The sequence below is a fragment of the Pipistrellus kuhlii genome, unplaced genomic scaffold, assembly GCF_014108245.1.
Source record: "Pipistrellus kuhlii isolate mPipKuh1 unplaced genomic scaffold, mPipKuh1.p scaffold_m20_p_10, whole genome shotgun sequence".
Taxonomy (NCBI): Eukaryota; Metazoa; Chordata; class Mammalia; order Chiroptera; family Vespertilionidae; genus Pipistrellus; species Pipistrellus kuhlii.
Genome location: NW_023425405.1, coordinates 3,469,935 through 3,496,193, shown reverse-complemented (window position 1 = coordinate 3,496,193; position 26,259 = coordinate 3,469,935). Strand labels below are relative to the sequence as shown.

Here is a 26,259-nt window from a genome sequence, read left to right as displayed (position 1 = left end):
CATTGAAAAATTAAGATATGCCAGTCTTGTGCCCCTTTTAGAGATAGGCTACATATTTCCAAAATAGAAGAAGTACATGCAGGCGTCACGTGCACTATATAAATACTGTGTTTCTGTGCCCATCAGTATCCCAAATAAGGAAAAAGACAAGGCTGATGTCACACCGCCTTCGCTCCCATGTTAGACTTGCACTGTCATCCCACAGGGACTGTGCTGCAGGCCATGGGCACTCCACTGCGGTCCTGCTCTCAGCACTGCCAAAGCAGCCACACTGGCTCTAAGACCCAGATCGCCCTGGCAATCAGAGAACAATGTCCGGCATTGTATTTAATAGGAAATAAAGAGAATGACACGCTCTCTAATCTCTGTCTCTTAATGGCTTGTTCTTTCCACTTCATTCTGACTAACAATCAATGGACAATTTAGCCCAGAGGGCACACTGGATGGTCTCTTTGGAGAATAATCTGGCAATAACCATCAAATTTTTAAATTCAGAACACCCACCCACACCAGAATGTATACTTTCAGAAATGTATACTACAAATATACTTGTCCCAACACTTGGGCGAGAGCCTGAACGTCTTTGTCCCCACTGAACTCATTCATTGAATCCTAACCCCTGAGAGGATGACACTTGGAGGTGAGGCCTTCAGGAAGTGATCAGACCAAACGGGATGGGCCCTCGTGAATGGGAGTAGAGCCCTCGTGAATGGGAGTGGAGCTCTTATAAAGAGAGCCCAGATCTGCCACAGGAGGACAGAGCAAGAAGACAAGATCTATGAACCAGGGAGTGGGCCTTCACAGAACACAAGCATGCCAGGACCGTGATCTTGGATCTTGATTTTCTAGCCTCCAGGAATGTCAGAAATAAATTTCTATTGTTTGTAAGTTACCCAATCTATGCTATTTTGTTATAGCAATCTGAATGAACTAAAGCAACTTATAATAGCCAAAACTGAAAACAACCTACTAGTCCATCAATAAAGGACTATTTAAATAAACTATAGTAGTCATATAAAGAAATACTATAAAGCTGTTTGTTTTGTGTGTGTGTGTGTGTGTGTGTGTGTGTGTTTAACACAGCCTAATCAGAGTGCCTCAATTGGTTGAGCATCATCCTGTGCACCAAAAGATTGCTGGTTCAATTCCCGGTCAGAGCACAAACCCCGATTGTGGTTCAATCCCTGGTCAGGGCACCTTTGGAAGGTAACTGATCTCTCTCTCTCTCTCTCTCTCAATCTCTCTCATTCTCTCCCCTTTTCTCTCTCTCAAATCGATTTTTTAAATTAGTTTCTATATCTATTTTAACATTTGATTTAATAAAAGCAAAAAACCTCAAAGAATGTAAAAGTTTTGGGTAAATAGCTCTCATGTATGTAAAATAACAGGAAGAAAACTAAACATGCATTTATTATGCAAGAGTGTTTCTGGAGGGTTACACATGTCCACCCACACTCCTTGGCTTAGGGCACTTCCTTCGTCTTCAAAGCCAGCAGCAGGAGGCTGAGTTCTTGTCACATCGTACTCCTCTGGTTTCTTCTGCTCCCTCTTCTACATTCTACATAGACCCTAGATAACTCAGGATAATCTCTATATTTTAAGTCTGATACCTTAACCCCCACGGCCATTTGATGTACCAAATCCAGTTTCCGGAGATCAGGACATGGTTATCTTTAGAGGCCATTATTCTGCTTATCACGAATATGCACAGGCCTTTTATGGAAAAGGACTTTCTTGTTTTTAAGTGAAAATATACTTTGCTAAAATTGTCTATATGGCTATTTTAGAAAAAAAATGGAACATATGCATGCAGATAGAAGGGACGTTTATGTATGAGGAAAGAGGTCTTTTTAAAAGAAGATATATATGAATACAAAGTAATAATGCAATAAGAAACAATGCATAGGAACATGTATGGAAAAAAGGGACATCAAGCATTAATCAAATTCTCCCAGTACCTACTACTTTGTGGCCTTCATTCTTTGCTAATATTAATTCTGTAATAGTATCCATACCGCTGTCTCAGAGCTCTAGCTGATTTAGTGACTGCAGCGTGAATCCTTGGCACATAACATCTTTGGGTTTCACTGGAGGAGCAAAGCAGAACACTCCAGCTTGTCCACCTACTAAAATTACACTCTCAGTGTAGAAAAAAGTGAATATGCTGTAAAAATTCAATCCTGTGTTTCAGGATGACAGATTTCTACATCATTTAAGTATAAGTCAGCTAACACACTTGCACACACAGCACCTAAGTTTCCCTGCTTATGTACAGAGCCCTCACACGACAAAGTTATGAGTGTGTGTGTGTTTATATAAAATCTAGTGATTATCTTCGGCTCTATCTTTAAAGTACTCAATAAATGGGAGGTTTTATGATTATTAGTAACTAAATGATCGATGCATGAAATTCGTACACGGTGTGTGTGTGTGTGTGTGTGTGTGTGTGTGTTCCTCAGCCCAGCCTACACTCTCCAATCTGGGACATCCTTCTCACAATCCAGGACTGCTGGCTACCAACCGCTCGCCTGCCTGATGGCCTGATTGCTCCTAACTGCTTCTGCCTGCCAGCCTGATCACCCCCAACCACTCCCCTGCCAGCCTGATTGATGCCTAACTGCTCCCCCACAAGCCCGATTGCCCCTAACTGCCTCCCCTGCTGGCCTGGTCACCCCTAACTGCCTTTTCCTGCTGGCCCAGTTGCCTTGGCTGGCCTGGCGTTAGTGCGTGTCATAGCGTGGTTATCTGACGGTCATTCTGCTGTGTTCAGTCGATTTGCATATTACGCTTTTATTACTATAGATGTTTATCTATTTATCTCCCTTCCTCTCTGAAATCAATAAAAATATATTTTTAAAAGAAATGAATTAGAACAGCAGATTAAGACTCCATTACTTAAAGTGAAGTTTACCTAAGACCATCCCCTACACACAAATTTTGAAGTGACCTGCTCCGTTTAAATGTGCCACCCCGAAGGGGGATTTATAATGCATAGAATAAATATATACTTACTCACCAACTGACTCTGTCTGAATTTCTTATAATTAACTGTTTTCCATGTGCAAGGAAGTTATTAATGAACTTTCTTGAGCTCTTCTAACTCCCATGGCAGATTATTTGGGATCACTGTGTCTAAGATTTGCAAGAAGTTGGCTGGGCTAGGCAATGAGTAACTGTAAAGAGGTGGGCCAAATGGCCCAAACTGAGCGTAAGCCAGACTCAACAGGATCAGAGCCTAAAAGTCCTAACTGCCCCCTGGACCTGCTCAGGTGCAGAATGTGAGCAGGGATTAACTTCAACCACCTTTCTTTTCACAAATAATATAAATTAAAAAACTAAAATTAAAAGCATTCTTCCATGACCTTATAACTTCTGAGTTTCCAAAAAGATATCTTTAAATATATACCAAAGAAGTACAATATCTCAGGGTAATCTGTATTTCAAATTTTTCACATGCCTCTCCAAATCTATTTCTAGACATTTATTCTAAGGATAAAAGCATGGCAGTGTGCAAAAAAACCCACAAGAATATTTGTCACATCTGTTTATTGGAGAAAAAATTGGGGAGGGGAACATTAGTAAAGGATTAAATATGTTTCAACGTACAACAAAATACTCTGTAGCTGTTAAATTCAAAATTGTGGCAAATACTTATGAAATATCGCTAAACTTTAAAAAATCAAATTATAAAGTATTATCTACATAATACATACCACTTAACAAGTATTTTATGTTAAGACACATTAAGAGAAGTGATCACCAGGTGGGAAATTTTGGGATATCCTATATAATAAAGAGGTAATATGCAAATTGACTGTCATTCCAACAAACAAGATGCCCCCCCCCCCCCCAATGTGGTCAAAGATGGCCACTGCCATGTGGACACAAGATAACTGCCAAAAGATGGCAAGCAGGGGAGGGCAGTTGGGAGGGACCAGGCCTGAAAGGGAGGGCAGTTGGGGCTGATCAGGCCTGCAGGAGAGGGCAGCTGGTGGTACCAGGCCTGCAGGGGAGGGAAGTTAGGGGTGACTAGGTCGGCAGGGGAGGGCAGTTAGGGGTGAGTGGGTTGGCAGGGGAGAGCAGTTAGGGGCAACTAGGCCACAGGAGAGGGCAGTTGGGGATGACCAGGCTTGCTGGGGAGGGCAGTTAGGGGCAACCAGGATGGCCAGGGAGGGCAATTAAAGGTGACTGGGCTGGCAGAGAAGAGCAGTTAGGGGCAACCAGGCCAACCGGGCCAGCAGGGGAGGGCAGTTAGGGGCAACCAGGCTGGCAAGGAAGGGCAGTTAGGAGAGACTGGGTAAGCAGGGAAGGGCAGTTATGGGTGACCAGGCCAGCAGGGGAGGGCAGTTAGGAGCAATCAGGCCATCAGGCAGGTGAGTGGTTAGGAGTCAGCAGTCCTGGATTGTGAGAGGGGTCCCAGATTGGAGAGGGTACAGGCTGGGCTAAGGGACACACACACACACACACACACACACACATGCACGAATTTCATGCACCAAGACTTTAGTTACTAATAATTATAAAACCTCCCATTTATTAAGTACAGTACTCTACTTTAAAGAAAGAGCCGGAGATAATCACTAGATTTTGTGTAAACACACACACACACACACACACACACACACACTCATATAACTTTGTATGGTGCAAAACCTCCAGTGCACTGTCTATCCTATAAGTGCTCAAAATACATTTACAGTTGTATAACTATATACTCAACACTTATCGTATGTGAAGCACTGTTTTAAGCCATTTATATATACTATCTGATCAATCCTTTCACCAATGGCTGGGTGTTGTCCTCAATTGAAAGATTACAAAATTACCAAAGATCATTTGCCCAATAAAAGGCAGAATCAACATTCAATCCCAAATCTATCTGGCTCCCCAGCATAGAAACTTCAATTTCTTCTCTCTCCCTTTTTACATTATTTTTGTTATTCAAGATTTCTATAATGAAAATGAACTCTGGTATGTTAAGGAAATAATCGTTTATTTTAGATGTACAGCAAAAGGTTTGAAATAGTTTTGTGTTTTAAAAATTGCTCTCTCCCTAGCCTTAAGAAATAAAAATGTCGATGGATATTTGATTGGGAGACGGGGGAAAATTAACCAAAGGACTTACATGCATATATGCATAACCCATGGACACAGACAATAGTGCAGTGAAGGCCTGGAGAGGGAGCAGAAGTGAGGAGGAGGAGAGTAATGGTGGGGGGAGAGGGGACGGACATCTGTAATACTTTCAACAATAAAGATAAATTAGAAATAAACATTTTAATAAAATGGACAAAGAAACATTTGAGAGAAAATATAAGGGAAAATCTTTGTGACTTTAAGGTAGGCAAAAATTTCTTACACAGGATACAAATTGAAAATCAATACAACATTCAACATCATAAAGAAAATGAAAAGCTACAAACTGTAAGAAAACACTGCCAATAGAGATATAAAAAAAAAGAATATATCAAAATATATAAAGAAATCTCAAAATTCAATAATGAGACAAACCATCCAGTTTTAAAAATGGGCAAGTATCTGAACAGACACTTTATCAATGAAGATATACTGATGGCTAAAGAGCACATGAAAAGATGTTCAACACCTTTTTCCTTTTTTTAGTGCATGGTGTAACTGTATTTTGAAAATTATAATCTGTAAGAACACAAAATAAATAAATATTGGAAGCTCAAATATTTAAAAAGCTCAAAAAATGTGAATATGATGTTCTTTGGATTCAAATGTTGACAGTAAGAAAGTACACTTATGGCAGTCATCTGCCTTAACACTTATACTGTTATTCATCCCCTTTTTTTTTCAATGATAGTTTACATGTTAAACATTTTTAGAATAAGGGAAATACAAATTAAAATCACAATATACAAATACATAACCACTAAATTATCCAAAGTTAAATAGACTAACAATATCAAGTGTTGCCAGGGGTATAAGACAATTGATTCCCATAAATTGCTGATGAGAATGTAAAAATGTTTAACCATTTTGGAAAACAGTTTGGCAGTTAGTTTCTCAAAAATTGCATTTCTAGATTTTTAACCAAGAGAAATGAAAACATATGTCCACACAGAGAATTATATGTAAATAAACATAGCAGCTTTAAACTGAAAAATAGGTAACAACACAACATAAATGGGCAAATAACATCAATAATGGTATTTCTGCTACTCAGTAATAAAAAGAACTAACTACCACAGCCACCACAACATGGTTAAAAATATGCTGAACAAAAGACATCATAAACAAAAGTAGTATACATTGTATGCTCCTGATATTATTATAATAACTTGGTTATTACTCAACAGGAAAGGAGTTAAGGGAAGAATAGATAATGCAGGAATGCCATTGATACAGCTTTGCCAGGAAACTGCAGTTAACATTCTCCAGGTCTATTCAGCAGATGGCTGGGGGAAGGGACTGGACAATGGGCACGTGCCCAATAAGGTCTGGGTGCCGTGGGAAGGTGCCTATGTGTCTGTCACACCTGGGAACAAGTCAGTGTCCGGAACAGGCATGGCCACGGCAAGGGCATGGAGTATTTAACTCCTGGACAAAGGAGCACTCTCAGCGCTCTCTTGCTGCGTGCGCCTGACTCCTGTGGCAGGGGGCATGCTCCCCGGTCCCTCATGGCTCATGGCCATGTGGAACCCACACAATGGACTGATGGGCTGAACTGAGCTGAACTGGGCTCAGCTCCACCATGGGATGAAGTCTCTGGACACTGGCCCCACTTCTGGCGCTGCTGGATGCCCAGTGTACCTTTTTCAGGACTGGGTTAATGGGCATGAGACTTTACAATCCAAGAAATATATTTCCACACTGATTAAAAACCATTCACTCTCCCATGTGAGTCTTAGAAAATTCTTTTTCTGAAGATATTGCAAGAGCCACCCCACTCCCACTAGTGTTGAAGAAATTGAACCCACTAATTTCTCTGGCAATAATCTCATTTATATAAAATTCTAGAGACATGGAGATTGACTGTAAAATGGCATAAGAAAATTTTTTTTGAGATGATGGAAATGTTCTATTGAGTGTAATGATAATGATGGTTATACACATGCATACATCTGCCAAAATTCATGAAACCATCCTATCTAATAAAGGGGAATGTGCTAATAGACTCCCATGACATCACAAAGACAGGGGCACCCACAGGTAATAAGGAGGAATATGCTAACTGACTGCCATGCCCTAAAAGATGTCAGTGCCCACAGCAACAAGATGGCGGTGCCCAGTCCCCTCAACCCTGGGGCAGCAGGCGCAGCAAGACCTGCAGGGGAGGGCAGTTGGGAACAACCAGGCCTGCAGGGGAGGGAAGTTGGGGGCAACTAGGCCAGTAGGGGAGGGCAGTTGAGGGTGACCAGGCCTGCAGGGGAGGGCAGCTGGGTCAATCAGGCTGGCAGGGGATTGATCGGGCTAGCAGGGGAATGTTTAGGGGGTGATCAGGTTGGCAGGAAGAAGCGATTAGGGGCAATCAGGCAGGCAGGCAGATGAGCGATTAGGAGCCAGCAGTCCCAGATTGTGAGAGGAATGTCTGATTGCCAGTTTAGGCCTGATCCAAACTGCCTCCTGCACAACCCCTACTCGGGATCAGCCATGTGCCCTGATGGAACCGGTGGCCGTTTGGTTCATGGGCTGATGATTAACCTCTGAGCCACACCAGTCAGGCTACCAGTTTTAGTTTTTATCCAATCCCAGGGATCATCCCCTTCCCCCACCACCCATTATCCCTTTGCTTTCTCCTATTTCCCTAATTTATCACCAATAAATTTAATGTAATTCCCTTTTGTCTTGCCCTTTGATTCTAATGTATAAAATAAGTAGTAAAACTGCCATTTTCTGGAGCATTTTCTCAATATGTTGCGATTTTGCTTCTCAGCAATTGTCATCAGTTTGGTTCAAATAAACATAACAATTCTTATAAGTTTCAAACAAAACATTACATAGCAGCTCAATATGTAAAATAGACATACATTTATAAGTTCAAATTTATAACATTTAATAGTAAAGTCAACTAATGAAGACATACGTTCAAGTATCAGTAGTACTAAATATATCAAAATTATTTTAATGCGATTGTATTTGTTTTTCTTTGTTTTAGTTTCTTAGTAATTAAAAATGAAATTGAAATCAAATATTAAGAATAGACATCAGCAAACTAAGGCCCATGGGCCAAAAAGCATACCTATCACCTGGTTTTGTATGATCCTTGATCAAGGATTTTTATTTTTATTTTTTTACATTTTCAAATGGTTGGGAAAAAAGAGAATATTTTTGACATGTGAAAATTATATAAAATCCAAGTTTCTCTGTGTGCATAAATAAAGTTTTATTGGAGCACAGCCACACTCATTTGTCTTTGGCTGATTTTGTGCTATTGTACAATAGCAGAGTTGAGTAGTTATAAAAATAACTGAATGGTCCACAAAGTCTAAAATATTCACCATCTGAGCCTTTACAGAAAAAGTTTACAGACCCCTTATTTAGAGAATACCCACAGCACCAACTTCATGAAATAGAATTTGAAAACCGCTTATAGGAAACTGTATATTTAAAATGACCACTACAATATTTTCCATCCTATTTGTTCTGCAATGTAACCTTATCACTCCCTCATCAGAAGGCATCTAATTCTCTTCCCTTTGAATTTGGAATCAGCTTAGGAACTAGCTTGGCCTATGTACAATAATATGGGGGCAGTGACTTCTGAGACTTCCAAGACTAGGTCATAGGACTCTGTCATGATCAGTGGGATGCTTCTTCTGAGAATCAAGCACCATGCTGTCAGAAGCTTGAACCACATAGAGTAGCCAAATACAGGCATTCCTGCCCACAACCCAAGCTGAGTCCCAATAGTCAGCCTCAACTAATATCCCTGAGAGAGAGTTATCTGGGACCTCTAGCTCAGGTGAGCATCTGGATGACTGAAGCCCCAACAAAATCTGACTGCAACTGCATTGAAAACCCTACCAGTGGGTCCAGTCAACCCATAAAACTGGGAAAGCTATATATATAAAAGCCTAAACTACTGTTACAACAGAATGACTGGAACAACCAGTCGCTATGACGTGCACTGACCACCAGGGGCAGACACTCACTGCCCCCATACTGCAGGCACTGATCGCCAATGAGGCCTGCCAACCAACCTCCTGGTCTCTCCCCAGTCAGCTGGGCTGGGGAACCAGAGATAGATGTGGCAGATATGGCCCCTTTCCCAGGGGGACCAAGGGCTGGCTTTCTTCACCCAGGGTCCCTCCCACACTCCCCCCCACCACCACCGACCAGCAGGCCCCAGTGAGCCTACCGGCCAACCTCCCGGTCCCTCCACCTGGCTAGCAGGTCCCGATCACTTGTCGGGGCCAGGACCTGGGCTGGGATGGGGAACCGGGGGTGGGTGGCAGCAGACGCAGGCTGTGAGGGAATGAGGGAGGAGGGGGGAGGAAGGAGAGGCAGGGAACCACACGGTGGCAGCACGCAGGTAGTGAGGGAAGGAAAAAGGGGGGTTGGTGGGGAGGCCCTGCACAGTGGCAGCAGACAGGTAGCAATGGAAGGAGGAGGCAGGGAGGCAGGGAGGTGAAGAGGCGGGGAGGCAGGGAACCTGATCAGCCCTAATTGTCGGCCAGGCCTAGGGACACCATCTGTGCATAAATTTCGTGCACCGGGCCTCTAGTATAATAATAATAAACACTTAAGTCTCTATGTTTTGGGGTGGATTGTTATATATATTTTTATATATAACTAAATACCATTATACTAAAATTAATCTAAGAATGTTTCAGATACAAAATTCCAAATTTCTGAGTCAAGCCTAAGCTTGGACTTTCCATGCATATCACCAAACCAACCCTACCAAAGCCTCCTGCAAACCTAGGTATTCTAGAAGCAGCCAATTATGAAAGAAGTGATAAATAACACTCTAATGGAATCACTGTGATTTTCTAATCTACATGCATTCTAATTAGGCTCAGTATGCACCAAAATAGGTTCATAAACCTAAGTCTTAACACTCAGAAATTCTCACAGAGCAATAGAAAATAATTTTCCCAATTCCTAAAAGATTGGTGAAAAAACAATTCTCACTTTTTATACTACAAATAAACTGGTATTAGAATACCTCATTATTTTTACTTAATAATCTTAAATGATGAACTACAACTTGTCAGTATGTAGCAAAGTATCAGTGTATAGCAGTTTAACTCTAACACATTGGGACTTGGTAATAAAAATCCACAGCAACTGTGTTTGTGTCACCTGCTCCTGCTCCAACTGGTGACAGGTAAGAGTTATTCACTTACCAAATTTAATTGAACTGAGTATTAGTCTCCTGCAAATCCCATGCATCATACTACCTTAAGCCACAGCAGTTTCAACTTTGAGAAAAATGAGTGTTTAGTATATATTAGGTACTGTGTTACACTCGATATGCCTTCAATTTCATTCAAAAGAGATCAGTGTTGGCTTGAATTATTAACCCATTGACATGACTGAGAACCACAGTGTAACACAGAATAGTGTGTTTATTTCACATCTAAACAGTTGTCATTGAAACACTTAAGATTCCTAATATTTTTCTTAATTCAGTAAGTGTTTGCAAGTTTATTTAAATATTTATTTATGTGAGTATTATTCACACTAATATGGAAAACATTTGCACGGATAAAGTGTTTTAGATAGAAAACATTTCTGCCTTTGGTGGCTTAACCCAATCCTACAAGTGTACTCTGAGCAATTAGTGATGCCTGCCACAGAGACAACTAGTAGTAAGAAATACACTGGGAGCTTGCCAACCCTGACTCACTTCATCCAGTTTATGCAGTCGCTTTCCTTCAGATGTCCTACTGCATCCCTTTAAGGATCCAAGTGAAGTTTCCCTTTCTCAGCCAGTCTTTCCCACTGCTGGGGTCTGTCCACTCTCCACAGATGACCCTTGAAAAGCTCCCTCCTTCTGCAAATGTGTTGACCCAAAAAGGCAGATATCCCTAACACCAAGAGTTCATTGGATAAGCAACAATTTGGGCCCAAAGATCTTAAGTGGTAGATGGCCAAACCCTGGTAGAATGTGGTAGAGCCATAATTTGAATTCAAGGAACTGAGCCCCCTAGTTCTGCAATTAGTCACAGCATCTAGCAGGTGGTTGCTATCATTTCTACATGTATTAAACTGTATCTTTGTCTTTCAGTTCATAATTACCTGAATCCATTCTTAATAAAAGTAAATTTCTATGAAGAAAATATTACAATTTATTACTCTAGCACAGCAAATGTAACTACATTACAGGACTTGTAAATAATTCAAAGCATGCATGTTTTCTAATTAAAAATATATTAATAAGTTTATTAATGAATGTTTTATACTTGTTGAAAAAAAGGAATCAATGCTCTTTGAAAAATAATTTAAAAAATAAGATACATTTCATACTCTTCTATTCCATATGATCTAGTATTAAAAGTTTAATAATATTTGGACATAATTTAATGCAGTGACTATTATTAATGTTAAAAATACACATTATCAATGACTTTTCTGACTCAGAATCCATAACAATGAATCCTATTCACATCCTGTGTAACTCCATGGGGATTCTTTGGGGAAAGTTTCCATATATGGTAATTTTTTCCCATAGACTCCCCATAGTTTATGCAGGATATGAATCTGCTCCATTGTGACAATGAAAACAACACATTACTGAAAAGTCATGTGTAATTTCTGCTGAACAAACTACTGATTAACAATTAGGAAAACTAATGCTCAAGTGAAATAAGTAATTTGAAAATGTAAAATTACCCACTAGGTATTATTATTCTATTTCTAGACTAACAGAATAAGTATATAAATATCCAGCAGAAAATTAAATTTCCTCTTATTTAGTTAAAAAATATTCTCTTGATACTAAAATTATGATATCAACTATTAATAGGCAAGGAAACCAAAAGGAAATTTCACATAAGAACTTATACTGACAGAATAAAAGAATAGGTAATACAAATCAAAAATATTTTATGCACTTTAGCTTCTCAGGCTTCTGAATGGCATATCCCATCATAAATCTCTACAACCTATAATTATTTTTCCATGTTTGTGACTTTAGCAATCTGAGGTATTCTATTCATCTAAAGTCATGTATTTTTTTTTTTTACATTCAGTTCTCTGAGTGCATATTTAGAGGTAAATTTTTTGTGACTTTTATATGTAACCTATATAATAAAAGGCTAATATACAAAATAGACTGAACAGCAGAACTAGTTGCTGTGACATGCACTGACCACCAGGGGGCAGATGCTCAACGTAAGAGCTGCCCCCTGGTGCTCAGTGCACTCCCACAGAAGCTGGGCACATGGCTGGCGAGTGCAGCAATGGCAGTGCTAAGGATGTCCAACTGCTGGCTTAGGCCCAATCCCTAGGGGAGCCGTCAGTCAGGCATCCCCGGAGGGCTCCCGGAGTGCAAACCGGGATGAGGGACCCCAGAGTACACGAATTTTCTGCACCAGGCCTCTAGTACTTATATTTGTATATTTTCTTTAAGTAACATAAACATGTTTAATTTCTAATACAGTTAAATACTAACAGCCAGATTAAAGTTGTAGAAAAACACTGCTCTTCCTAAATTACCTAGTTTCACATAAAACTAACACAATCTAACACGTGTCTCCATCACCACTAAGCTCACAAAATACAATATTATATGTCAAGCATACTAAGCAAAAACAGCAGTCACTGATACAATTATTTAATAAAAAGCAGAACTGATATTGAGAAGTTGTCCAGTTGTGAACAGCCATTTTTGAATGACTGTAGTTACAATGAACACCTCAAATGATTTACGACGAACACAACAGAACCAAGTTTAGCCTTATTATGGGTTGTCAAGAATGACCCTGAAAGGGAGAGTGAATCATCTGCTTCTCCATAGGAAAGATGCCTGATCAGTTACTCAGTTTCTTGGTGATCTAATATTACTGGAATATATTCATTTGACTATCTCTCATACAATGGGTCAAAATTTGAGATAATTATGTTGTTCCTGGAAAGATGATACCACACTCAGTATTAAAAATGAAAAGCTGTTTTCAACTTAATGCACTCATCAATAATAAAATGAAAGGCAACAGCAGACCTTTTGGTGCCCATCAAAGACAAATTACAGGGGGACACTGCATGTACCCGAAATCCTTTCAGCATCTGGCTCCCTACCCAACGTGATGTGTACATCCAGAAAATGGCAGAGAAGGCTTGTGGGCCAGCCACACCAGAGCTAAACAGAACTGACAACCTAACACATGTGTCCCCATCACCACTAAGCTCACTAAAATGACCACTTTGCTAGTACTTTGGTCATTTTTTTCCCCTTTTACAGATGCATTAGATATATTTCAAAGTGTATTACTTCTCTAACTAATACTCGGGGGAGGGATTAAACGACACTATTTTCCTCAGGGGCAGCACCTTTCTCAGAAGATAAGGTGTTGCTCTCTTCGCTGAACTAATAAAGCAGGTGCTTTAGAAGACACATTACTGTGTCAGACCAGGACACAATTCCCACCACAGTGCATCTTAAATGGCACCCTTGAGCCCTAAAAAATAAACATGGGAGGGGAGGAAAGAGGAGAACTGAGCTGGATAAATACTAATTGAATAACTGATCATTATACTTGATTTACTCTTTGGAGAATAACTGGCTTTAATAGGAAGGATGGCAGCAATACAAAATCAGTTCATCTTAATTCTCCATGAAAGATCAAATTTTTCTGTTTATAAAATTTTAAGAAATTAATATTTTAATTTTTGTGGAATTTAATTTATTACTTATAAGATATCATTAAATCAATTTAAGTATCTGAAATATGCATTTTAATGACTCCTCAACAAAACTTTACTAATAGTACTTTTTTCTTAAATGTAAATTATCCTCACCACAGAAACTAAAATTTCATTTCCTCAAATCAGATGAAGAGCAAACATACTACTCCCATTTTTAGACATGGGGAATTTCAGTAAAGGAAAAACTCTGTGAAATACATCAAGATGGTAAGAGAATTACAAAAGCCACACTTCCTGCTTTGTAATGATTAATCTACACATAACACAGAACACTTCCATTTCAAAGTGGGCCAAAATAGATTGTGGACAAACTACACAACTATGGGAGATTCAGATCCATTGTCAGGAAAAAATGAGACTAGCACTGTATCACTAAAGTTGTATCAAAAAATATCCACTAAAACTATGTCAGACAGCCCTGACCATTGTGGCTCAGTTGATTGGATATAGTCCCATGCACCAGAAGATTGCTGGTTCGATTCCCAATTGGGGCACAAGCCTGGGTTTCAAACTCAATTCCCATTAGGGGGCGTGCAGGAGGCAGCTGACGGATGTTATGCTTTCCCATCAATGTTTCGCTCTTTCCCTCTCTCCCTTTATTCTCTTTCTCTAAAAATCAATCAATAAATAAAATTTTTAAATTATGTCAGACAGGACTTTTTTATTTTTATTATTAACTTTAATCATCACCCAAGAGAGAAACATCAATGTGAGAGGGAACTATTTATTGGTTGCTTTCCGTACATGCCCAGGAATCAAACCCACAACCCAGATATATGCCCTGACTGGGAATTGAACTGGCAACCTTTTGGTGCACAGGATGACACTCAACAAACTGAGCCACTCCAGCTGGGCAGAGAGAGCATTTATTAATTCTGTTGCCATAACTACAATATGTAAGTCTTTCATTTTGAAGAACAAGAGTCTGTTCTTCCAGGGAAAATTTTTGGTCATTTTTAAGGATCCTTATGTGGCAGGGATGATTGGGTAGAGGGACTTTTTGGCATTTAAATCAAGCAGTACTGTTTCAGTGAGATAGAACATTTTAAAACGTGATACCCAAGCTACTGCAAATTTCTGACCTCCAAGGTCTGAAATATAAAGTCAACTTACTATCCAGTATTTGAAAATGGAAGACATTGACATTTCCTTCTATTATAGGCAAAGAGCAGAAAGAAAATTTAAAAGAGCCAGTTACACATGAGTCTATGACAACAGACGTGAGAATAGTGAATACCTGCTGCTGGTAAGTAATGTTGACTGGGAAGAGTTGACACAAGTGAACTTTCTGGAGTGACAGAAATGTTCTGAAGCTTTATCTAGGCAGTGGTGGGGACCATGAGTGTGAAAATAGGTGAAAATTCAGAGCTGCACACTTTGACTTACGCATTTTATTTTATGTAAAACATACCTCAACTTAAAAAGTTAATCATCTAATACAAGTACAGTACTGCAACCAAAATCAAGGGTAAGAATCATTAATCAGACTGTTAGGGGAAAAAAAATGACCTTTCCAAGATCTAGCACAGCAGGGAATATAGTTAACAAGTATTTATTCTAAAAATTTAGTAAAAATATCTCAGATGGTTTGGAAGATCCTTTCTGAACTAATTAGAACTCTTAAAGAAGCCAAAAACTTGCATGACAGCATTCTGTCTTCTGAACAATATTCTGCCTTTTAGTAATGTGGTAGCTATGGAGACCAAAAGCAACCAGTTTTCCTCATAGCAAATTGTGATATTATCAAAAGATCAGGTTTGTTAATCAAGAAAGGCTATGTCTGCTGGGTAAACCTGGCCAGATCAGGACCCCAAGACCCTCACACAATTTCAGACACACAAAAAATAAGACAAATTTTCCTTTAGTAGTTCGGTATTTCATCCATACCTAGATTCCAACATAAACAAATTCCCATGACTGAAATGAAACTGGAAGGTCTTTGCCTTTGAATAGTCTGTTTCTATTCCTGGGATGACAATGAAGGGGACCAACAGTTTAGCCTTTTGGCATACTGATTTTTAAGCTGGTTATTAAGGAACAAAAGAACATCTGACCCTCCCCCCTTTCCTGCCTAAGGGATTCAGAGGGAAAGACCTACTCCAGGAAGGAAATCTTAGGATATTCTCCTTAGCAGCCTCATTTGAATTGAGCATAGTGGATGGGAGTACATCAAATGGGGCCTGTTTACTAGATTACCCCTGTCTCATGGTTTCTGGGTTGCCTAGCAAAAAAATTACCTGCCATCTGTGTTCTGATCTTCCTCAATTACCTGTAAATCACCCATTCTCACTTTTGAAATCTAAGTTCCCATGCCCCAAATTTTTTCCTCCTTTATCCAAAATGTCATATACACCCAATTTTAACTCACTGTCTGGAATTTTCATGCTTATATGAATTGCTCATGAGCAGGCATTAAAATTTTATTTCCTCCTATTAATCTGGCTGTTAATTCATTAGCCCCGCTAAAAGAACTTAGAAGGTGGGAGAAAAAGTATTATATTTTTTTAGTCCCCAGAACAATAATTCTAACTGTACTATTAAGTGAATTAAAAAACTACTTTTCAATGATTATAAAATAATATTGGCACATGCTGAATGAGATACTGCATCTCAATGTTAATGTATGTGGACCTTAAGTTAGGCAATATGGTAATTTCAGAAATGGGAAGCTATCATGTGAAACAGCAAAAATAATCAACCCTTTAAAAAAGCCAGTCAAAAACGGATGGTTATTAGCTCTCTTGGAATACTAGTATTTTATAAAATCACAAATCTGCTCACCTGAGATCAGAAAAGTCAAATTATAAATTCATGAGAAATTCATTTCTTAAATTTCTGCCCTAACCCCCTACTCCTCTCAAAGATAAGTGTTTTGCCAATATTTCATGTTATAAGCCAACAGGTTGAGTCTCTTTAGAATTCTTAACTGTCACCTGTGCTTATTGATATAACCAAATATTCTGCAGAGCCTGTACAACTGCACTGACAAGTTCTATCATTCTACAACCAGCATTAAATAATCCTAAATTATTTAGACTGGTGACTCTTTTATAAATAACCAATTTTAGCTGAATACAAGTGCTGTCCAGCCCAGCCCATTGTGCAAGGCCTGCTTCTGCACCAAAGCAATTTCATTGCATCTGTTTTAAAACAGACATGAAGCCACTGTGCAAATTTAAAAATTCTTCTTCAAAGACAAAGCATATTTCACCCAGCTGGTGTGGTTTAGGGGTTGTGCATCGACCTGTGAACCAGGAGGTCACACACCAGGGTTGCAGTAGGAGGCATGGAAAAGGCAGCCGATCAATGATTCTCTCACATCGTTGATGTTTCTCTCCCTCTCCCTTCCTCTCTCTCTAAAAATCAATAAACTATTTTAAAATATTTTAATAGGCCAATAATTCTTTTTTAAAATATGGAGAAAAAAATTATGATACATTTTTATCCTTTTACATTAAAAAAAAAAAAAGAGTAAGCCCTTCTGTCTTTCCTAATAAGCACTTTCATCACTGATCCTCTCACTGTCTCTATTAAGGTTTAAGGACCATTACAGAATCCACAACAATAGATCATTGACAGACTAAATCCTATCAATTAACACATTGTAAGGAGGCTGCCTGGATCCTGCAGTCCTCCCTCCCTCCTGAAGGCCTGCTTTTGACCACATTGACATCCCCGGCTTCAGAATGAATAACCCAGATAAGGGGCAGTTCCTTCCCTGAGACCAATTCCTTTGTAATTAGAGCAAAAATACAAAGACTGCTAATGACTTAAGGCAAAGTGATATACACTCCAAGCCAATGAAACCATGACAGCAAGCAGATTTCTAAACAGCAAGTAAGTGGGATCCATTTACTTACATGAAGATTCAGTGCCAAACATGGCTGGCTCCAGAGGCTGCTTTAAAAAAAAAAATTAGAAGAAAAGGGGTGGGGGAAGGAAGGAAGAAAAACCGAGGAGAGTGTATGTGTGAGAGTGAAGAGATGAGACTACACAGCAGGGGTCATGAAGACAGACAATGCAGTCCAAGCTGTGTCCAGCTGCCAGATTCTCCTCTTACAAGCTTCAGTGTTCTCCCGTGTGACTGCAAAGCAAGGTTTCCTACAGCACCAAAATCAAAACCGAAGAGCTCCTTTTGGAAATCCAACAGGGAAAGGCAGGCCAATGTGGCTCTTCTGGGATGCGGTGAGGCAGGACTAGGTAGCAGCAGAGGCAGGGCTGGGAGAGCAGCCACAGAGGATCCTGCAATCCCCAGCTCTGCCGTAGCAGTAAGACAATAGCAGGGCTTATGCATACACTGATGACGTCACAGACACTGCACAGACCAACTGCGCTGCCGAGCCAGAGCTCCAGTGCCTTCAGGGGAACAGGCGATTGAAAGGGGAATTCCTTTGTCACAAAATGCACAATTCTATTTCCCTCCTGACAAGATTCTCATCCTGATGCCAGATACTAAGAGAACCAGAGAAATTTAAATGCTGGCTTTATAGCAACTAACCACAAAAATATCATGAAGACTGGGGTTCTTGGTTTTATGCAGCAAGCAGAACTTTTCAAGGGAAATAAGAATCAGAAATGATGCCCTAGCCGGTTTGGCTTAGTGGATAGAGCGTCAGCCTGTGGATTGAAAGGTCTGGGTTTGATTCCAGTCAAGGGCACATGCCCGGGTTACGGGCTCAATCCCCAGTAGGCAGTCAGTCAATCAATGATTCTCTCTCATCATTGGTGTTTTTTTTATATCTCCCTTCCTCTCTGAAATCAATAAAATATTTTTTTTTAAAAAGAAGAAACAGATAATCTGAACATCCCTGTATCTATTCAGAAAACTGGATTTGTAAGTTAAAAAAAAATCAGAAATGAAAAAAATAAATATCTACCTTTAAAAATAACTACAGAACTCGGAATTTTTCTAGGAAGATCGTAGACTGATAGATCAAAGGTTGTATACTCAATCACAAAAAAATGTGAAAATATATATACTATTGCATAAACATTCTGGACTTATAAATACACCCAAATGTAACAGTAAATAATAATATAACTGCTTAGAACATTGCTTGATACACAGTGAGTACTCATGTTAGTGATTACTTTCTCATTAACTATTTTGCAACTATTATTCAAATGTAAAAAACACTGCTTGGGAATATATTTATGTACATGTATTTCTCCTACCTATCCTATTCTTTTTGCCTTATTTTTCTTCATTTTGTCTAATGAGAATTACTGTCAGTTTCCAAGTAACTCAGTAATTTAAAGGTGTACACACACCTGTGTACACCTGTGTGCAAGTGGACACTTATGACCAACAAGCATATTTCTTTTTAACCTATCCATGCAAAGAAACAATTGAAGGTATTAATATTTTGTCTCTTGACTCACTTGACAAATATTGTAAAAGTGTTCCTACCTTTACTTTTAGAAATCTGTTTTTAAAAGCTGTAAGTGTACAGACTTTCATTAGCATGTCTATCCAACACAAATACAGAAGTAAATTTTATTTTACTGTTTCAAAAATATTGAAATGTACAAAGTGTATGTGTGTTTATGTATTTCCCGTAATTCCACACTTTTAAAATCATATAAAGTAGGAACTTCAACAGTTCATTTCTTCTTCATCCATTCATCCAAAGTTATATTCTTTTTCCGATATTTTCTTATGTTTACAGAAAGACATCTTTATATAATACAGCTTTTGCAAATTAAATTTTGATATAAATGTGGAACTAAAAATTACCATCTAAAATATCATTATTAGCTTTTCTGGTTGGATATGTAGATATGTCTCATCTTTTTAATGGTTGTATAATATTCCATTGTGTGGAAATAGCATAATTTATTCAAGGTAATTTGATCTTTATCTTATTGAAAATAAATAAGTGCAATGATGATATATAGAAGATAAAAATTTATTTAGTTGTAGAAAAAAACAATAACTCATATTTACTGAATGTTTACTATGTGTCAAATATTATTCTGATAACTTAATATGTATTAAATTATTTAGTCTTCATAATAGCCCTAGAGGTAGGTATCATTATTACCCACACTTGACACATGATGAAATAATTTTCCAAGGACCCTCAGGCAGTAAATGATAAGGTAAAATACAAATGTAGGCAGTCTGGTTCCAAAGCATATGCTTGTAATGCCTCTTGAGAAATGAATAAATAATTACCAAAATTATATTTTAAGAATTCAACTAAAATGAAAGGAAAATAGAAATCAATTCAAAATGTGGAGAAAAAATCCTTAAAAGAGAAAGCTCACCAGAGAAAACTAAAAATGTCAGAAAAGACTATGCCAAAAATTGCAAGAACTAAGAAAAATGCATCCCTCCCAAAATAGTCAGGTCAACAGCCAGGGAAGAATATCAATAATGGTGTTAAGATATACCTGTAAGAAGTGGGAAATAGCAAATATACTTACAAAAGATTGAAACTAGAATATTACTTTACATAAGATCTATTTTAATTGCATATCAGATGTTACACATGAATAAGTCACACATGGATGTGGCCATCAGAAAGGCAAGAAGAAAAGTAGAATGAGAAAACTGTCTGTGGGTAAGAGAGATTTTCCACCAGAAGTCACAGTCTATATACAATAACTAGAGGCCTGGTATATGACATTCATGCTCTAGAGGTAAGGGGTGACCCTCAGCCTGACCTACACCCTCTCGAGTCCAGGACCCCTGAGGGGATGTCCACCTGCTCATTCCCTGTGGGGGATGGGGAGCAGGCCTAAGCCAGCAGTCGGACATCCCCCGAGGGGTCCTTAGCACTGCTGTGGAGGTGGGAGAGGCTCCTGCCACTGCTGCAGCACTCATCAGCCATAAACCCAGCTCTGGCTGAGCAACACTCCCCGTGTGGGAGTGCACTGACCACCAGGGGGTAGCTCCTGCGTTGAGCGTCTGCCCCCCGGTGGTCAGTACACATCATAGCAACTGGTCATTCCACTGTTCAGTCTATTTGTATATTAGCCTTTTATTATATAGGACTAGAGGCCTGGTGCACGAAGGCATTACCAGTGGGGTCCCTCAGCCTGGTCTGCAGGATAGGGCCAAAGCCAGCTCCCCAATATCCCCCAAGGAGTCCTGGATTGTGAGAGGGTGCAGGCCAGGTTAAGAGGCCCCACCAGTGCACGATCAGGCAAGGAAGGGATGTGGAAGTTTGGCCAGCCAGGGAGGGACTGCAGGAAGGCTCCAGGACATGTCCGGCCCATCTCGTTCAGTCCCAATGTGCCAGACCCCAGCAGCATGCTCACCTACTGATTGGAGTGTCTTCTCCCAGTGGTCATTGCATGTCATAGTGACTGGTCAACTGGTCAACTGTCTGTCCCTTGATGGTCAGAGCACATCATAGCGAGTGGTTGAGCGGCCTTAGCATATCATTAACTTATTACTCTTTGATTGGTTGAATGGCTGACTGGACGACCAGGCACTTAGCATATAAGCTTTTATTATATAGAATTGCTTCACTGACTCATTGTTATAGCTCCTTTGCTCAATTCACATGTGGAGGTTTATATCTGCATATATATAAATGCATTTTTCTGAGTGCCTGTATTTATTTCTTGGCACAGACTTCTTTTATATATACATGCCATCCTCGGGTTATGTCAGACTTGACTTATGTTGTTTTGTGGTTATGTCATCAGGAATTGTTACCTTTCTTATAATTTTTTTTACTGATTCACTTCATTACTGCTGTGTATGTGCTCCATGTGAGTGACATAGGTGCTTATGTAGGTGGGTTCCAACTTATGGCAAAAATCACGTTATGTTCCACCGTAGAAATGGATCTCTGACGTAATCCGAGGACTGCCTGTGAGTGTGTGTGTGTGTGTGTGTGTGTGTTTAACTGATTTCAGAGAGGAAAGAAGAGGGAGAGAGAGAGAGAAAAACATCAATGATGAGAGAGAATCAGTGACCAGCTTCCTCCTACAGGCCCCAAACTAGAGATTGAGCCTGTACCCCCAGCATATACCCTGACTGAGAATCAAACTGTGACTTCCTGGTTCATAGGTCAATGCTCAACCATTGAGCCATGCCAGCTGGGGTTGGCACAGACTTCTAATAGAAGTAAAAGGCTGAAATATTTTTCAAGAAATCTACTTACCTTTTTAAAAATATATATTTTATTGATTTTTTACAGAGAGGAAGGAAAAAAGATAGAGAGTTAGAAACATTGATGAGAGAGAAACATTAATCAGCTGATTCTGCACACTCCCCACTGGGATGTGCCTGCAACCAAGGTACATGCCCTTGACCGGAATCGAACCTGGGACCTTTCAGTCTGCAGGCCAATGCTCTCTCCACTGAGCCAAACTGGTTTCGGCATAAATATATTTTTATTGATTTCAGAGAGAAAGGGAGAGGGAGAGATAGAAACATTAATAATGAGAGAGAATCTGAATGGCTGCCCCCTCCCACTGCAAGTCCCCCACTGGGGATCAAGCCAGCAACCAGGACATGTGCCCTGACTGGGAATCGAAACCATGAACTCCTGGTTCATAGGTCAAGGCTTAACCACCAGCCAACACCAGCCTGGCCTACTTACCACTTAGATAACTATAACTAGGTTAAAAACATGAGATATTTCACCTGCCAACAGAACTGGATACAAACTATAAACTTCCGACTCCTATTAAGGTTTCTATAATCTCTGGAGGCCTGAGGTTTCCACTTTAGAGGTTTGGAATCCTTATCACTTAGGACCCATACTTGACAAAATAAATTCCAAAAATTTAATTTGCTCGAATTCCTTCCTCTGGTTAGCTGACATGAGCTCAAAGAACGAAGACAAATGTTAATGTTGCCTAAGGAAAATGTAATGAAGGACGAATAAAACTGGTCTGGTGTCACCTATGACACTCCAAAAACTCACAATACATTCCAAAACCAAAGTGACCCTTGGATTATCAATTATGTCTAGAGGTCCGGTTCATGAAATTTGTATACGGGGGGTGGGGAGGTGTTCCTCAGCCCAGCCTGCACCCTCTCCAATCTGGGACCCCTTGAAGGATATCCTAAACTGGCAGTTGGACATCCCTCTCACAATCCAGGACTGCTGGTTCCAGCAACTCACCTGCCTGACTGCCTGATTGCCTCTAACCACTCTGCCTGCCGGCCTGCTGGTCCCCAACTTCCCCCCAAACCAGCCTGATCACCCCCAACTGCCCTCCATGCTGTCCTGCTCACTCCAAACCGCCCCCTCACTGTCCGGATCACCCCCACTGACAGCCTGCTCACCCCCAACTGGCCTCCCTACTGGTCTGCTTACCCCCAATGGCCCCTACCGTCCTATTCTGACCTGATCACCCCTGGCGACCCAAGGTCCCAGCCCCTCCTTTGTTTCTTTTTTCTTTTTCTTTTCTTTTTCTTTCTTTCTTTCTTTTTTTTTTTTTGCAGAGGCCAGGGCCAGCTGTAAGCAAGTATCTAGGATTTATTTATCTTCTATAATTGAAAATTTGTAGCTTGGCTTCCTCTATTGCTGCGGCAACCCAAATTTCCTGCTTGCTCCAGCTCCATGGCTGGCTGCCATCTTGTCTGGGTTAATTTGCATATCCACTCCTGATTGACTGGTGGGTGTGGCTTGGCATAGCAAAATGATGGTTAATTTGCATGTTTCTCTTTTATTAATATAGATTATGCTCTCCCCTCTCCACCTCCCTCCCAAATAAATAATTGATTTCACAAAAATTTTATTTGCACACCATAATTAGCTGCCTTGCCAAAGATCCATCCACCAAGATTTTGTCATTATATCTGGGTCTCTGCTCTGGTAAAAAGTCTTCCAAAAGCTTTGGTTCTTTAGTTGAAAAGGAGTATGTCAGAAAACCATTAAACCATTACTCAAAAGCTCCTATTCAAGGTAATAAAATTTTGCATTAGTTGTACACATCTTTGTGCAGACTCATGTCCTTATCTTCATATCAGTACCTCACCTTTCAATTCCACCTTCTCCCCATTCAATCTAAGGGAATCCCCATTTACTTACCCAGCAACCACCACCTGTGTTAGTCTAATCTTAACTTTATTCCTAAACCTGTACCAATTTACTAGTCAGTGAAACTAGAAATTGAGAACAGGCTATGCTGTTTTTAAAAGAGGCTAGTTATCCATCAGAAAAATATGGACATATTAAAACTCAGAAAATTTAGAATGAAAACTGAAATTCTCCAATTCACTTCATTACATTAATTCTACTTATAAGGTCGAGCCACTCACATGCACAAAATAACCACCACAGTGCCAAAAACATATGACAGAAACCACAAGCTCTCTGTAGTTTTGTGTGTATTTTATTCTCTATGTGGCATAATCTGAACTCAGATGTTTGTACTCTAAACCTACTGGCCCACAGGGGAGAAATGTGGATTAATTATGGGTTGTAATTTAAGTCTGTCTGAGTATGACCCAAATTGAAATAGAAGGAACAGCAGGGTTATATATGAGAAATTCCCTTAAGTGCTTATCCTAAATTATCACAATTTATATACAACAAATCCATACATGCTCAGGAATCAATTTTTATATATAAATTTAAGATACATTTTTAAAAATTCTACAGGCTGAAAAATATTTTAACTTTACCTGTATACTCCATAATGAAGCAATAGGCAGGAGGCCAGGTGTTTTCCGAAGTACAATATCAGACATGAAATGAACCAGCTCCCCAGATGGGCAAAGTGCTATGGGAAAGCCTCTTGCCATGTGACATTAAGCAACAGCTGTGGCTCTGCTCGCCTCTGCCTGTTCTTTGGAAGTCGTCCATAGAAAGTCTTAGAAAAGAACCACTATTTTTCCCATTTAATTCCTATAGTAATAGTTTAAAACTAGGGGAGAAATAATCCTCTTCTTTCTCTTAATGCAACCTGGCACTTTATGTTTACCAACTCACATAACCTGAAAGGAGTTGATGTCCAAACTTTTAGAAAGAGTATAATTTTGTCATTACAGAAATCAACTATCACAATAAAGAGGGTCACATGATTTTTCTAGTTTCCCAGTGCATATACAAGTTATGCTTATATTCTAGTCTCTTAAGTGTGCAATAGCATTATGTCTAAAAAACAATGTGCATGCCTTAATTTTAAAACATTTTATTGTTTAAAAATGCTAACCATCAGCTGAGCCTTTAGCAAGTTGAAATCTTTTGCAGTGATGGCTGCTGGCTGGTGAGGATGTTGGTTGTTGAAGGGTGTGTTGTGGCAATTTCTTAAAATAAGACAACAGTGCAGTTTGCCTCATGGACTGACTCTTCCTTTCACAAACAGTATCCCTAGTGCATGCGATCTGTTTGATAGCATTTACCACCCCCAGCAGAACTTCCTTAAACACGGAAGCCAGTGCTCTCAAGCCCTGCTGCTGCTTTACCGACTAACTTTATGTCATATTCAAAACCCTTTGTTGTCACTTCACCAATCACCACAGCCTCTTCACCAGGAGTACATTCCATCTCAAGAAACCACTTCCTTTGTTGATCCATAAGAAGCAAGTTCTCATACATTCAAATTTTATTGTAGGATTACTGCAATTCAGTCACATCTTCAGGCTCCACTTCTAATTCTAGTTCTGCTGCTATTTCCACCACACCTGCAGTTACTTCCTCCACTGAAGCCTTGAGCCCCTCAAAATCATCCATAATCAACTTCTTCCAAACTCCTGTTAACCTTAACATTTTTTACCTCTTGTCGTGTATCGCAAATGTTCTTAATGGCATCTAGAATGATGAATTCTTTTCGAAAGGTTTTCAATTTACTTTGGCCAGATCCATCAGAGGAATCACTATTTTTGGCAGCTACAGCCTTATATATTTCTTTTTTTTTTATTAAGGTATTATATATGTACATATCTTACCATTGCCCCCCCTCCTCTCCCATACATGCCCTCCCTCCCCAGTTTTGCATCCACTGGTTATGCTTATATGCATGCATACAAGTCCTTCGGTTGATCTCTTATCTCTCCATATCTCCCTACCCTCCCCGCTGTAATTGGACAGTCTGTTTGTTGTTTACTGTCTCTGTATCTATCTTTTTGTTCATCAGCTTATAATGTTCTTTATTATCTATAAATGAGTGAGAACATGTGGTGTTTTTCTTTCATTGACTGGCTTATTTCACTCAGAATAATGTTCTCCAATTCCATTCAGGTGGCTGCAAATGATAAGAATTCCTTCTTTCTTATGGCAGCATAGTATTCCATTGTGTAGATGTACCATAGTTTTCTGATCCAATCATCTGCTGACGGGCACCTAGGTGTGTTTCTTAAATAACAACACAACTCTTAATTAATCCTTGATCCATGTGCTGCAGATGGATGCAGATATGTTAGCAGGCATGAAATCTCACAGTATATCTCCATAAAGCTCTTGGGTGACCAAGTGCATTGTCAAAAGGCAGCAATATTTTGAAAAG

General features: G+C 39.6%; 1 protein-coding gene across 10 annotated transcripts in view; it reads right to left on the bottom strand.

The window, feature by feature from the left end:
* ST7 (suppression of tumorigenicity 7) overlaps positions 1-26,259 on the bottom strand; it is a 221,968-nt gene that overhangs the window by 162,239 nt on the left and 33,470 nt on the right. For 3 of the 10 annotated variants that reach the window (XM_036425151.1, XM_036425167.1, XM_036425140.1), the window contains exon 1: positions 17,700-18,116. The exons of the other annotated variants lie outside the window; for them this stretch is intronic. In XM_036425151.1, coding sequence (XP_036281044.1) covers positions 17,700-17,721 — 22 coding nt within the window. In that variant the 5' untranslated portion in view covers positions 17,722-18,116. Of the gene's footprint in view, positions 1-17,699; positions 18,117-26,259 lie in introns of those variants that run through there. 10 annotated transcript variants of the gene reach the window in all.